The 15,869-nt window shown below is 37.3% G+C and overlaps 1 protein-coding gene across 1 annotated transcript in view; it reads right to left on the reverse strand.

Moving 5' to 3' along the window:
* Positions 1-1,018: 1,018 nt before the first annotated feature.
* The window catches only part of LOC126469758 (talin-1), a 204,141-nt gene continuing 189,290 nt past the window's right edge, over positions 1,019-15,869 (reverse strand). Inside the window, exons 44-45 of the mRNA XM_050096984.1 lie at positions 12,282-12,556; positions 1,019-6,655 (exon numbers count right to left, since the gene is read on the reverse strand). Of these exons, the coding sequence (XP_049952941.1) occupies positions 6,055-6,655; positions 12,282-12,556 (876 nt within the window). The 3' untranslated portion in view covers positions 1,019-6,054. The remainder of the gene's footprint in view (positions 6,656-12,281; positions 12,557-15,869) is intronic.

Raw genomic sequence — 15,869 nt, forward strand, 5'->3', positions numbered from 1 at the left:
GAGGAAATGTGCCACACTTTGTTAGATCATCTTTATTTCTTCTATTAGTCCTACCCACTAAGGATCCCAGATTGATGAACAATACTCAAAAATCAGTTGAACAAGTGCCCTGTAAGCCACTTTCTTCCAACAAATCGGTCTGGCATCTGTTACTCCTACTACTGTTTTATGTGGTCATTCCACTTATGGTCGCTCTGGATAGTTACTCTTAGACATTTTGCAGTAAATACGGTTTCCAGCAATTTGTCATCAACAGTGCAGTTGTGGATTTCTTTTCCTGTGTGAATGCAACATACTCGAGTTTGATGGCTGTTTCACAAACTGTGTAAATAAGACACACAGCCTTTGTTCCCTTAATCATCCTAGTCCCAGTTTCAGCTAATCCACTGCCACTGCACCCTCCACTCAAGTTTCCCCTTCCTCTGGCCTCTCACCCCTTCTAATTCACCCCACCACATCATCTTGACTGTACGCCACACCCCACCCACCAGCTCTGGTACCCATGTACCCCATGCCTAGCCCATGCATCTGCCATCCCTCCCTCCCTCCCACATTTCTAGCCATTACATCTACTGTCTCCCTCCGAGCCACTAGCTACCCATCCCCAACCCCTCTTCCTGCTTCTTTCTCCCACTACTCACCCAACCCAATACAGCCTCCATCCCACTGTAGTCCACCCCACTGTAGTCCACAAGCCCAACTGCAGTCCCAACATTGTGTGCCTAACTGGCACCGTGTGTGTGTGTGTGTGTGTGTGTGTGTGTGTGTGTGTGTAACGATTTTTAATTACTCAGCGAGGTCCATGCAATGAAGAACAAACATTTACAAACTGTAGACAAAGGGAAGCATAATAGTATTCAATGTACATCACCTCTTGTTGATTAGTTATGGCGAGTGCCACAAAAACAAAATGCAGAACTCACTTCAACAGCACATAATACAGTTTTCATCAATGAATGATGAACACAAAAATTTCTCAAGCACACTATAATGTCGGCACTAAAAGAAGACACAGGAATTCTGTAAATAATGTTGTGTTTTTAATTTAAAATTCATGTTCTAGCCTTTGATACATATTAACTGTTAAAATTTGTTTTAACAAGGCACCAATTTTTACAAGCTCTAGTAAAATAACAATTCTAAAAATATATTTCAGTAGACAGATATTACTAATTTTTCATACAAAGTAAGGCCCATTTCTTCATCATGAAATTATGGTAATACATCATGATTAATCAGTTTATGAAGTACTGGTATAGTATGCGTTTTAGTCATTTTACAATCAAAATAAATTAAAGCTTTGGCGTACTGACCTGCAGCTAGTGTTCAATCATGAAAATGTTTTATCAAAGTATTCACTTCTGTGTGTATTACATTGGTGGAAAAAAGGTTAATTCACTTTAAATATGCATGCCACAGTGAATGTGTTACACACTGCAAAGTGGAAAACATGGCCTTTATCATCCTAGGAATTAGGGTAAGACTTGTCTTAGAACTGAAAAATTGTTAAACAAAACATCCACAGTCTTGCCACTTAAAGAATAACACAGGTCACCAACATGTTGTAAGGAAAAGCTTGCTGAACTACTAATTCCATTTTACAGTAAAAAAGAATATACGAACTTTAATCAAATGACTAACAACTGTCAAACTAAAAACATATATTTTATTTGAAATGTATGGCAAGGTCTAATACTTGCCAGCACATCACTGGAGGTAAGTTTCAAATGAAATATCTATTTTCAAACACTGTTTCCTAATTAATATTTATCTTTTTCACAGAAAAACATGCAAATCTTTTACAGTTGCAGACACCATCTAACATGAAATAAAAATGGTAAAGAATTCTGAATTCTTTCTTCAGTTTACTACACAAATGGAATGTAAGAAAAATCTCATTTCAGACTGCCCCCACCATGTGACTGCTGCAAGACACCAAAACAGCCATTTTTAACACAGTCCTATACCAGCAACAAATATAAGATGAAATTTTAAATTGTCACCTATCAAAACATCTCAGCTGAGAAGAATGTGCCAAGAAATCAGTAACAGCATCACCGAATGCATTATGTCCATCATACAACTGACTATTTGGATATCCAGCAACAGTCCCACATGTTTATGATACACTGTGGTGATGTACCTCAAATGTGAATACTAAGATGCTATAATTGGGACACTTTATTTTTAAGTAACATATAACTATTACTACACATCAAAGGTACTGTTTATTACTGACCTGAAAAAAATTTACTTTTCAATTTTTTAATAAATTCAAGAAAGTTATGGCAATGTAACTTACTATAATCATATAGGTTTCAGAATATGAACTGTGCGTGCATTTGTTTTTATACACACACACACACACACACACACACACACACACAGAGAGAGAGAGAGAGAGAGAGAGAGAGAGAGAGAGAGAGAGAGAGAGATATTGGGAGGGGGGGGGGGGCTGTCATTTCCTTACAACATGCCTGTTAAATGCCTTGTTCCTCTGCAATAACAATGTATTAACGTTTAACAGTGAAAGTGGTGAGAAACATTCACGAACAAAAATATAACAACATATACTTTACAGGCAATTTAAATGTATGTACTTTTGTTAAACTAAAAACAAATTAGTAATGAAAGTTCTGGAAGAACATAAATACTTTAGGACTAAAGGTGACAACTCACATTATAGCAGAAGCGTTCAGCTACCAGGCACGCTCAAAAGGAAAAGAAAACTTGTTGTTACTTTTCAGTATAAATCAATGTGCAAGTGCGTGATGCGTGCACGCACACACGCAAACACACACACACACACACACACACACACACACACACACACCTACCTGCGCTCCAACACTGTGCTATCTGGACCTACAATGAATATCCATCCGGCACAACGTAGGGGCACAGGTGTGTGTGTGTGTGTGTGTGTGTGTGTGTGTGTGTGTGTTTACTCTAGCTCGATGAAGTATTTATTCCAAAAGCTAGAAAGTCTTTTGTGTGTGCCTCTTGACGTCTCAACACTTAGGCTATTTGGTGAGTGGTCTCTTTCCCCCTAAAGTATTTTTTAAAAAAAAATAACTATCACAACAATGTCTTCTTATTAAGATTTTATTTAACTAAATATAGCAGTTACTCTGGAGAAACACTTCATGAACACACTTCGCCTTTCATGTAACAATAATGATAGTGGCTTAGATTATATATTCCACTATTAAAAGCCACATTCTTAATAAACAAAAGTTTATCTTCAACAATACAAAACACTGAATAGATGAACTACCACAGTTGAAAAAATGAACAATTATAAACATAGTAAATTATCAACAGTATGTGGTACACACAAAAATTGACCAAACTGAGAGGTGATGGCAAGGTCTGCACAAAAGTGTACAGCATAACTTGCACTTCACATGACAGAGCGAACACAGGGTGTGTAGAGGAAATGAAACTTTTTATGCAACACCAGTGACTAGAAGCTCTTTATCTCCACTTTGACACTGGGTGGCTTTCCCCATTTGCTCATGGCTAGCACCTTTCATATTAAGTTATTAGTAAGACATTGTATTTTGCAATTAATGCAGGTAAAGTGTTGTGCATTGCCACTAATGATGGAAATAATGAAAAGTTAGCATGTAAAATTTAATTTGATGATGATACTGGATCTCTACTGCGATACTCATATCTATCCCTCCCTCCTTCCTTAATGAGAAATCTAATTGTCCAGTTAAAAGTTTGTACTTTCGGATGTGTGTGTGTCAGCCAGGGTCCCCACAATGTTTTAGGTCTGTAGTAACTTAACAGCACAAATTGCGTACTTATTAACTGAAGGGATAACCTCAAAAACATAAAAAAGTTCTTAGTTCATTCACACCAGTATTTCCTAAGAGAGAAGGAAAAACTGATACACTCTTTTTAGCCAGAGTGTGGATGTGCATGACTCTTCCGCCCCCCCCCCCCCCCCAAAAGAAAATGTGGAAAGCAGGTAATGCATTATATCATACATTCTGAACCCTGTGTTTTTACCTTCATCTCCGGCTTTTTTTTAATAATGAATCTTTTTGGTCCTTTTTCTCTTTGGCTAACAAGGAGGGAAAACTGACCTCAGTGACATCAAAGTCTGCATCTGATTTCTCATATTGTATCTATCTAGCCAGTTGTTATACACCTTCACATGTTAGGTATGGTCTTACAACCCGCATTTGATACAGTTTGTGCCTTTTGCCTCAAACTTTAAATTCAAAGTCTGTATCACATATATACAAAAGCAAATAACCATTAACAGCTGTATGCACTATTGTGAAAGTCCGAATATTACAGTGTAACAATTACAGGCCAAAAGACAACTCATCAAGACATGGTAGGAAGTTTTCAAGATACTACTCTAAGTATATTAAAAGGAAATGCTTACTAATAATGTGCATGCATGCTACCATTAAGGATATCCTGAAGGTCAATGATTTTAATTTTCACTAGCATAAGTGACAATAAGCTCAGTACATTACCTTTGCCAGTAACTTGCTCATTTCAGTCATTACAAAAATAAATGGCACAAGTATGTGGATACAATTTCGCTCTCGCCTCCTCTTTCCATTTGCAATAAAAAATATAAAATGCATATTCAGCTGTTTAACTCCATAAAACTACTGTTTTGAGGGGTGTAAAATAGCTTTAAAAGCTTACTTCTGATGTGCTATCGTAACTTTCACATATAAACAGACTAGAATTTATTTACATTATTCATACCAGACTAGATTTTTCCCCCACAACAGCATATAAGGCATTTCATGATTCATCTAAAATCTCATGTCAAGTTTACAGCCCTAAAATTTTTCTTCCTTTACAAAATTAATGTATTATATAACAAGTAAAAATTTTACGTTTGAAATTTTTCCTGCATGCAGATCAAAGATAATTTGTGTTGTTACTACTTCAGTAACTGTAACATTCAAGTCTTAGTATGGAGAAAGCATAAAACAATGTATCAAAAAAGAAACAGAGCACAACAAATTACACTGCAAGTGAGACAAGAGCTGAACACAGGTTTCACAGCATTCCTAATAAAAATTATATTGTTTTATCACATCCTTTGCATTTCAAAAATTTAAATACTTCTTTAACAAAATAAAGCAGAATAGTTTTATAGCATAGCACCACAATTTCAAACGACAACAATTAATGTATTAAATCTGATCACAATCCCGTGAATACATTCACATCCAAATACATCCAGGAATGACAGAGGTTGTTCTAACTGCTCTGTAATGTTGCAGAACATACTTGGACTTGTAATTACATGCAGTCTATAACAAAATTTACCACATTCGATACTTATAGCACAAAAATAGTACAGTCTGTAGTCACAAATGGACAGCATTAACATTTTGAAAGGCAATTTTAATATGAAATAAATTATGCACATTATAAAATTTTATTCAGCTCCAACTAATGTGCTATCAATCATTTCTTAAAATTATTCCAAAAGTTGCAAATAGAATGTCTTTTACTGAAAAAAAATGCTTACTTCACCATTTGCTTACATCAGTGTGATTAGTTACTGATTAACAACACTAAATTTAGAATTATCTGTAAATTTCTATAAAACTTTGATTAAAAAATGATGTCAACATAATTCATTTTATGTAATAAAGTTTTACAGCATTAATCATCAACATTATATGTAACATTCATACATTATACAGATAAAAAAATGTCATACTCACTAACACTTTCATACACATGAGAGTTTAGATCTAATGTAGCAACTACATCCATGATATAACTTTAAATAAAAACTTTAAAACTGAGTCAGTAATTATAATAGTACAAAATAATGTTTAAAAGACACTATTTCCATAAATTCTGTTATTAAATGGAACAATTTTCCCATTTGTGGGATTATTCCCTCAAAATATATCAGTTTCAAAGTTTTACAGCCTTTAAAAATTTAAAACTAAATATTTAGTTTTATTAAATCAAAAAATAGGTTTTTGATTCTACTGTAATCAGAACATTCCAAACCCAGCAAAGTTATTGAAAGTGTTCTGCAAAACTAAGTTCTCATTTCTGGGTTTCATCAAGTTGAAAAGATTTTAGTGATGATGTGGTCATTGAGATTGTACGCTTTTCAGTACGCTGAGTAACTGACTGCTTTAGCATTCTTTGCTCTAAAGTTGTATTCTCATCACCCTGAAAAGTGGAATAATTGTTAAAACTAGATTCTGCAGTCATACTAGAATAACCTTGACTGGAATCATTTGACAAATCAAAAGTGCCTGCCACCTGTCGTGATGGAGTGCTTGTATAAATTCTAGTTTCTGTTTCATTATTACTCAGTGCACCATTTGTTTTACTCTGATCACTTGTTTTACTTCGTTCTTCTTTGTTAAATTTTGCAGGGCTATTGAATGCCTTTGAACTGGCAGTTTCAAAGCTTGACAGTTTACTAGGAGACTGCGTGTCCTTTGTGTCTGCCTCATCTAGCATACCACGAATGCTGGAATATGCTTTCTCCACTTTGCTCAAACTTGAATATAGCTTCTCTGGAGATGATACATTGCCATTTTGCGGTGTACTGTTATTGACTGTTGTAGAAAATGTGGTTGTGAAAGTGCCCACTGGAGACTGGCGCAAAGTATTGTCAAATGACCGTGTCTCATACCTGCAAATTGATAGCATTTTTGTTTACATGGTGACATCGTCATAAAGCAGAAATTTAGTTAAAATTCATAGTAGTAGAAAAGATGTGGTTAATTTAATTCTATGAATAATCTACTTACGAGAAAATTTTTAAACTGTAGATTTATTAAAAATACAGGAACAATATTGTACAGAGCGATAAAGTTTAGTAACATGAAAAATGTACCAGTAATAGCAACAAAAGCACGTGTTTATAGAAATTACAAAAGTATGATAAAAACAGATGTTTAAATGAAGACAACATAATTATATAGCAGTCTGGAAAAAGTATTGTAGATCACAAATAGTTTTAGAATATTACTGACCTGGAAGAAGAAAGACACCAATGTGGGCAACAAAATGTGATGTAAGTAAAATAAAGCTGCTTTAATAGCAATGAAACATGTAGGAAATAGTGAATAAGAAGAAACTGTGGTTTGTTTAGGGTGGAATCCTCAAGTATATCTTAATTATTTAACCCAGCAGGCACCTAAATATTTGGCTCTTTGAAAAAACAACTTCAGATAAATAAATTTTAAGCTCATTTTCAAAAAGGGCATTTGCTTGTGTCTGAAGTAGTTGTTCCTTCACGTATGTTCTGACCTATGGACATAACTTAATTTACCAGTGAGACTTTACTCTCTCCTTACAATTTTCCTTCTCTGTCAACGTGAGATGTCTACAGTTTGTCTGGCGCCATTTAGGGTGCTAATAGTCTCACTGTTGAGTATCAATCACACACACACTCTCTCTCTCTCTCTCTCTCTCTCTCTCTAACTAACACACACACACACACACACACACACACACACACACACACACACACACACACACACAAGAAGTATTTGTCAAGAAATCTCAAAACTATTTCACAGTTTGCTGATATTCTCCTCGCAACTGAAAATGTCAGATGGCTCTGGGTTATAAATGCTTCAAATAGCACTGAACCTTCAGATTTTGGTATTTCTTCTCATGATACCAGCTAATGTAAAGAACTATTGAAATTGTTATTTAGTACTATCAATGAATCTGAATGCTACTTTTATGACAGAAAATAATATGTATAAATCTCATAAAAACTATACTATCTATGTTAAGAACATTGCAGGTAGTAAGTAGATGCCTGCTATTAAGTATGTTTGATGGTCACTAAACAGTCTTTAAATAGTTTTGAGCTTTGTTTCACATTTCATTGCCTCCCCCCTTCTCCCTTCTCTGAATCTAAATAAGAGTTGCCCTCCCCTAGCTTAGATCCTGGGTATGCTCTTGGTCAGACTGAGTTACGCCCACGGTTTGATGGACTTGTGCCAAACATTTTATTTTTATTTATGTTTGCAATTCTGACATTACTGTATGTTTGCACTTTCGTGAGATTTTCCAGAAAAGTCAAATTATGGAAATCACTGTTTCTCACTTCTTAATCTGTCTGTTAGGAGGTTGTACTATGCACAGTACCCTTTTAATAGCACATACTGTTTGCAGTTTGAAAAGCATCCTCAACTTTTCAGCTTCCCCCCCCCCCCCCTCCCCCCTCTCTCAAGTGTACCTACTGTTCACATACAGGCCTTTACATCAGTTTTTTACCTTTGTGTGTACGAACTGACGTGTTGTACTATAACTGTCATCACGGAAATCTAGGCAGCTGAAGATCTTACATATCAGTTCATCCAGCCTCACTCCATTTCATACATCACCATGTGATTTTGCAATACCTGAATACGGACAGGTGTTGACAAAATTCACTATTTGAGTGTAATTTATAGAACTTCGTTGAGTGAAAGTACTCTACTTTATAATTCAGTATGAGTGATACCAAAGAGCAACAGTCAGTGTCAAACACAGATGCTAGTCCAAGACATATTGGTGTACTCCCACACAGAATGGACACTTTGGAACAAAGTAGATAGATAATATCTAACATCAAAGTGTTTTGCAATCTTGCTCATGATGAGGAAGCTAAGTAGATCATTAACTTTATCCAAGTTCAGAAGCATGTGAAGTCTCTGAGATAAGAGTGCAACACATTGGCAGCAATGTTAAGTTCTGCAGAAGGCTGAAGGTGTGGGTACTGTTTTACATCCACTACAGAAAGGATTTACATGGGGAGTAGATGCACCAGTATGGAAGAGGTCTATGGAACCGTATTTGGGTAAAACAATAGAGGATAGTTTCTCACAGCAGATACAACCTGTCCAGAACTAAATAACAAAACACAGTATGAGGTTTCAAAAATATCATTTTTTTATTAGCAAAGACACTTTTCAGTTCAGGAAGTGCATCAATGGACAAAAATTTATGGTCCCCTCTTTTTGTTTTACTGGCTATGCATTTATTGGTATGACGGGCAAGATGCCTATGATTTATTTGGATGAAATTAAGGTTTAGCAAAATCATACAAATGTAAATGATAATTAATTTAAACCGCCAGCTGCCGACAGGTGTTGCTAACGTACATCGATGGGAACAGCTGAAAATGTGAACACCGATCTGGACATGAACCCAGGATCCCTGCTTACATGGCAGACACTCTATCCATCTGAACCACCGAGGACACAGATGAATAGCGTGACTGCAGGGACTTATCCCTTGCACGCTTCCCCTGAGACCCACATTCCCAACTGTCCACAATCTACATACATAATGTTCCTAATAGATACTTTGCCCATCCAATGTATTTGGCACTGCTATAACCTTGTACGTAATTGGATACGCACTGCAGTACCAGACTGCTGGCACGCTACACTTAGAATATTCTGCCAATGGCATCTGTGGGGCCAGCCACCAGAGGCTGCCTGTGATGGGCCACATGACTTGTGCATACGGCATGGCATTTGCCACACTGTCCACCAGAGCCTTCCTCTTTATAAGTGCAGGGCGGCAGGCACCCGCTCTCAAACTGTGTTCATATTTATTGTCAGCAATTGCCCGTACTGGTAAATGGATTATTTCTACGTTTGTGTCTATGTTCTCAACTGTTGTTCACTTGTGTGTGGAAGAAGAATAAACCTTGGTTCACTGTCCCCATGCTGTTTTTTGTCTCTTAGAGTACAATACAACTGGCAATGGGTGTGGTTTTCACTTCCGTGAGCTCCGTCTATTTGGTTGTTCGTTCCACTCTTCTGGCCATGGAGGCAGCCTCCAATCTCTCCTTGAGTGGCAGCAGGCTCTTATCACGAACTTGTCGTACCACAGGGACTATGCTGTGCCAGTTAGTTATGCTCCAGGTACCTGCATTGCTTTCATTTGACAAAATGTGGAAGTAGTCAAATTATCACTATAAAAGCAAGGATGTCATTGCAGAATGTGCAAGCCATCAGGAAAAGCTTTGTGGCAGGCACTACTTGAGCCCACATGGCCTGTCATGCATGCACTCTCTTGCGAACTGTATTCCCAGACGGGACAATAGAATAATGATGTCACACCAGCAGTACTTTATGTCAACAAAACTTACACTGGACATTACATTAGTCTTAGGGGCTTCAGAGCATGCCCATCAAGATCATCCAACTTATCATCAATGAATTATTGTTTGCAAGTATTGTTAAAGATAAACAGGTACAGGAAAAAGTGCAAACAAAAAGGAATTGTTTATTTGCATTTTAAACATCTTCACGCATATTACGGAAGAATAATGTAGGCAGCAACTGTCATTATCAACACAGCATCCATGTATGTGATATGCAAAATAATCTACAGCTGGCAGTGACACTTTTTAATACAAACTGTGGAAGCAAGTTGACAATAAATGCGACACATAACATTCCATTAGTTTACTATCACCTGTACCACTGCCACATATGGCAACTTGAAACCATTGTATTCCAGGGAGCACTGAGAATGAATTGGACATGCTCAGTGTGTGACCATTTTCTAATGTGAAATCTAGTCATTTGTGATTTCATTTAATGCATAGAACAAATATTACTGTTTGCATACTTCTAAATATGAACACTATGAGCTGCAATCGGATAGTTAGCAAGAAAGCGAACTGTCAGCAGACATTTTCAATATTTATTCAGGATCTTTCTCCTAAGAGGCATCAGGTGCTTTGTCTCTGGTGTTTCAGCAGATACTTGAAATCATTGCTTTTGTGAAGTGTAGCTGGGGTCAGCCCCAACAAATGCTGTTCATCATGTCTTTCATGTGGCGCACAGCGTCAATGGAAAGTGTCATTACAAACAAAATGATACTTAAAGTGGAATTTTATGTACCGATTTGACAGAGGGGTCTCAAATTAGTCTACCATTTTACTGATATGTGTTAACAGGGACAGAGAAATGCAAGAAATAATGAGTACTCCATCAGAGACTGCACCGCAGTGGACTGCGCTGACTGCTCCCACCTAGCAGGAGCATGTTGCTCAGTCGTTGCTAGGGTACCTGTTATTCGTCGTGTTTTAATGTCCCTGTTAACAAGTTTCAGCAAAACAAGTATAGCAGTAGACTAATCTTATAGCATTCTATCGAATGAGCACATAAAATTCTGATTTCAAAATCATTTTGTTTGAAACTGGAAACAAACCAATGCATTCTGTCAATGCCAGGCATTGCATGAAAAGTAATGAGCACTATTTGTTTGGGTTGGCACCAGCTACAAGTTGCAAAACCAAAATTGCAAATATCTGCTGAAACATAAGAGAAAATGTGCCTGACAACTCTTAGGAGACACACCTGGTATAGTAACAGACAAGAACCAAGATCAAATCCCATGTTTTTACAACTTAAGTTACTTCATTGGGAGTGAAAGTCAGAGAAGACTATAGGCAGCCCGTGTTTCTCAATTTATAATTTGTTCATCTTCTCTTGTTTCCCAATCACAAACACCAATATTGATTTGTAGTTCAGAATGACTTATCCTTCACAGTATATCTGTGCCAGCTTACTACATCACTACTTATTTCCATGTTTCTCTTCCTTCTTTCTCATTTCCTGGAAACCCAGTGTTCCGAACTTTAAAAATACGTTTTTAATTTTTTTATTGCTACATGTTTTGCTCTAGTTGGTCCCCATAAGCAACTATTAGCTTCCCTCACTAAATAATTTTGCGGGGAGAAGAGAAGCTTGTGGCACAACTCGACCAGAAGAAGGGATCGGTTGGTAGGACATGTTCTGAGGCATCAAGGGATCACCAATTTAGTATTGGAGGGCAGCGTGGAGGGTAAAAATCGTAGAGGGAGACCAAGAGATGAATACACTAAGCAGATTCAGAAGGATGTAGGTTGCAGTAGGTACTGGGAGATGAAGAAGCTAGCACAGGATAGAGTAGCATGGAGAGCTGCATCAAACCAGTCTCAAGACTGAAGACCACAACAACAACAACAACAACAACAACAACGTCATTTACTGTCTCAAAAATTTGTGTACCTAGAGAAAAAAGTTGACGACTGTAAATAACGATAAATAGTTAAAACAATGAAAGGACACAATTACTTGCAATGGCATGTTAACATGCAACATATGATGGAGCCAAAATCTATATTTATAAAGCAACCCACAGAGCATGTGATGTGACACTTTTAACAACATCCAAATGTGATTCATGAATGAGTGATTGTACATTACAACACTGGTAATTAATTCATTTGGAGCATCAAATAAACGAGTATTTACCTTGATGTGAATGATTCGTAAGTTTCAGGTTCTGAATCTGATGGAGCTTCTCCTTTTAATTTGTACTTTGCTTGGCGGATAGCAGTCAACCGACTCCATGCTTCCTCCAGTTGACGTTCAATTCGCAGAACTTCAGATCTTGCATTGATTTCCTGTGCTATACCACCAACCATTCTCTGGTTCAGTACAAGGCTGCGCTGCTTCTCCTGCTGTGTTGCCTGCTGGGCTGCACGTACCAAGTTATCTGTTGCTCGTTTCACTGCATTGCCGGCAGCCTAGAGTACAATGATATTTCTTAAATATTTTAGACTATCTGTGAAAATAATCTAAACAAATGGCTCATGACACTACAAGAAATATCTCTCTCTCTCTCTCTCTCTCTCTCTCTCTCTCTCTCTCTCTCTCTCTCTCTCTCTCTCTCTCTCTGTGTGTGTGTGTGTGTGTGTGTGTGTGTGTGTGTGTGTGTGTGTGTGTGATGAATGGAAGTTGCTCAGGAGTCACTAAACTGAGTCAATAATGATGCAGGACCACTGAAATGTACCTTAACAGGTGATGAAACATAGACGTATAGGCATGACTTTGAAACAAAGACTCAATTGTTGCTGCGGAGGCATTCTGGATTGCCACAACAAAAAAAAAGCTCAGCAAGTGGGAGTGGGGGGAGCCCGGATCTGTGGTGAAACAATTCATGGTTTTTGCACAACAATAATGCACCCGCTCACACATGTGTTCATGAATTTTTGGTGAGAAACAATGCTGTAATGATGCCCCCAGCCTCACATTTACCAGATATGGCCCTGCGTCATTTTTTCTGTTGCCAAAAATAAAAAGAACCTTAAAGGGCCATTGTTTTACAAGCTTAGATGAGATTAAAAGTGCATTGCTGAAAGAGTTCAAGAAGCTCATCATTGTCATCAGTGTAACAGCCCTCTGTAACCCTTAGCCTTTTGTAGAAGATTATTCGATTCTTCCCCATTTCATGCCCAACTACCCCAATTTTGAATTCCAATTTTCTTTATGTCCTCTCTGACACCTTTCTCCCACCTTAGCTTGAGACTCCCTATTCTCTGGTACCTTCAGGCACTGTGCTGAATATCTTCTTAATCATTCTGTTGTTTGCTCTCAGTACATGTCCTGTCCATTTCAGCCTTTTAATCTTAATGTAGCTGGAAATGGCTGGTTCAGTATAGAGATTATATAACTCATAGTTGAATCTTCTGCTCCAGACATCCATTTTCTTCCACTGGTCCACAAAGTTGTCTCAAGATCTTTCTTTCAAATATGCCAAGTTGCTTTTCATCAAATTTTGTTAATTCCCATGTTTCAGCATCATATGTTAGCAATGGCATTACTAAAACTTTATACATCATAACTTTAGTTTTCCTGAACAGCAACTTAGATTTCAGATATTTTCTGAGGCCATGGTAGCACTTTTGGGCGGAAAACACTGGTTTTTGTATTTCAGAACTGACACTGTTCTTACAGTTTACTTCTCATCCAAGTGAAAGTACACACGTCAAACTTATGTTAACCAATTTCTATCTTCGGATGGAGGCTCATTTGGATAATCTTTCTTAGTTACTAGCATATATTTAGTTTTCCCTTCATTTATCTGAAGGTTCATCTTTCTAGCAACCTTTTCACAACCTGTAATGGCTTCTTTCATTGATCCTGACATTCTTGCGATTATGTCAATATAATTTGGATATACCAGCACCTGAACTTATTTATACAGGATAGTCCCTCTTGTACTGATGCCCGCATCTCTTATCACTTTTTCAAGGCTATGTTACACAGAAGGTAGGAAAATGAGCCTCCCTGTCTTACTCCATTTTATGTGATCACAGCACTTGCTAACATATTCAGTATTTTAATCTGATTCCAGCTGCCTACTGTAGTAGTTTTCACTAAGGCAATCAATTTATTGGGAATATCTAACTCTTCCATTACTCTATAGAGCTCCCATCTGTCAATACTGCCATAGGCTGATCTGAAGACTATAATGAGGTTATGTGTATCAGTTCCAAATTCTTTCCTCATGCCCCAAGTGAAGCGAAGAGTAAAGAACAGAGGGATGCTTTTTACGATGAGTTACCTGAATACAGTGAAACCCCGCTTTTACAATTTTCAAGGGCCTTCAAAAAATGGTGTAAAATGCAGGAAAATGTAAAATGTGAGAAATAACATTTTAAGCTGTAAAAGTTATGTATAGCATAGCCCCCCCTGCACTTCGCACTTCATGTATGTGCACATAATAGGCATCAAAATGGGAACTACTAACTGGGAAGTAGAAACGTTTGACACAATTTCATACATCATTTACGATGTTTTTGGAATGCATGCTGCTGTCATTCATTATTTAAATAATAAAACATGGCATCAGTCGTATTTTTTCATGTTTAGCACATTGTTTCGAAAAATTTTTCTCATTATCAAGTGCAAAAATTTACATAAGTATTTTGTGTGGTGTTTGCATGTGTGTTGTTCTGCATCTCTCGAACTGTAGTCGCCTTTTGTAGGTTATCTGGTACTGTGCTTCCTGAGTTATGTAGAAAACCACACACACGCAAACTATCGCTCACATTGTTTTTTGTGTAACATCACAAAAAATACGTACACACATATTGCACTTAAGAATGAGAATAAATCCTTGAAACACGTTTTGCTCAGCATGAGAATATATGTAATTCGAATTGTGTTTAAACCGCAAACATCTGAGCAATGTAAACTTAATGAAGGTGTCAACTAGTGCTACTAAGAGCCTGAAGATGAAACACACTAAATATGGTTCGACAGAGTTGTGATGACGATTACAACAATCACAAAACTGAGCATGTGCTGTAGAGTCAGTCTGGAAATGGTTGCAATTGGTCATCATATGTTTATTCGTACAAACCTAATACCACACAGGTATAGTTTGGCAGCGGCAGGAGATACGGAACAAATTGTCCCAAGTTTTACATTTACCAGTTTAAATCTGCAAAGTAGAGCACCCTGGTGTCAAGAAACTTAACCACATAATGTTTGTAAACACTACTTGACGGCTAACATTGTGCCAACATAATTTTACGTCAGCCCCCCCACCCCCCCCACCCCCACCCCCCAAGAACATTTTTTCATAAAGCGTAAATTGCGGGAAAATTATAAATATGTTGACAGAAAATCAGGTGTGAATTAACATTGTGGACGTAGAAAATTTGATGGCAGTGATAAAAAAATGTTGTGAACGGCGGGAAAATGTTAATGCCAGGGACGTGAAAGTGGAGTTACACTGTATACACTGAACGTCTGAGAGGAGGCTGTACGTTAATTTTTGAAAAGATGAATGCTAAAGTAGGAAAAGAAGATGAATATCAGTCTTTTATTGGAAAATACAGCCTACTTGATAGCTCAACTGATAATAGGATCAGAGTCTTACACTTTGCTTCTTCAAGAAATATGGTAGTGAGCAGCACAACTTTTAATCACAAAGATATTCATAAAATAACGTCGAAACCTCCAGAGGAAATACTTTTAACCAGATTGACCATTTGCCAGTAAATGCACGACTTCTGTCCAATCTAATGGATATTAGATATTATAGGGATG

Source organism: Schistocerca serialis, chromosome 3 (assembly GCF_023864345.2).
Source record: "Schistocerca serialis cubense isolate TAMUIC-IGC-003099 chromosome 3, iqSchSeri2.2, whole genome shotgun sequence".
Taxonomy (NCBI): domain Eukaryota; kingdom Metazoa; phylum Arthropoda; class Insecta; order Orthoptera; family Acrididae; genus Schistocerca; species Schistocerca serialis.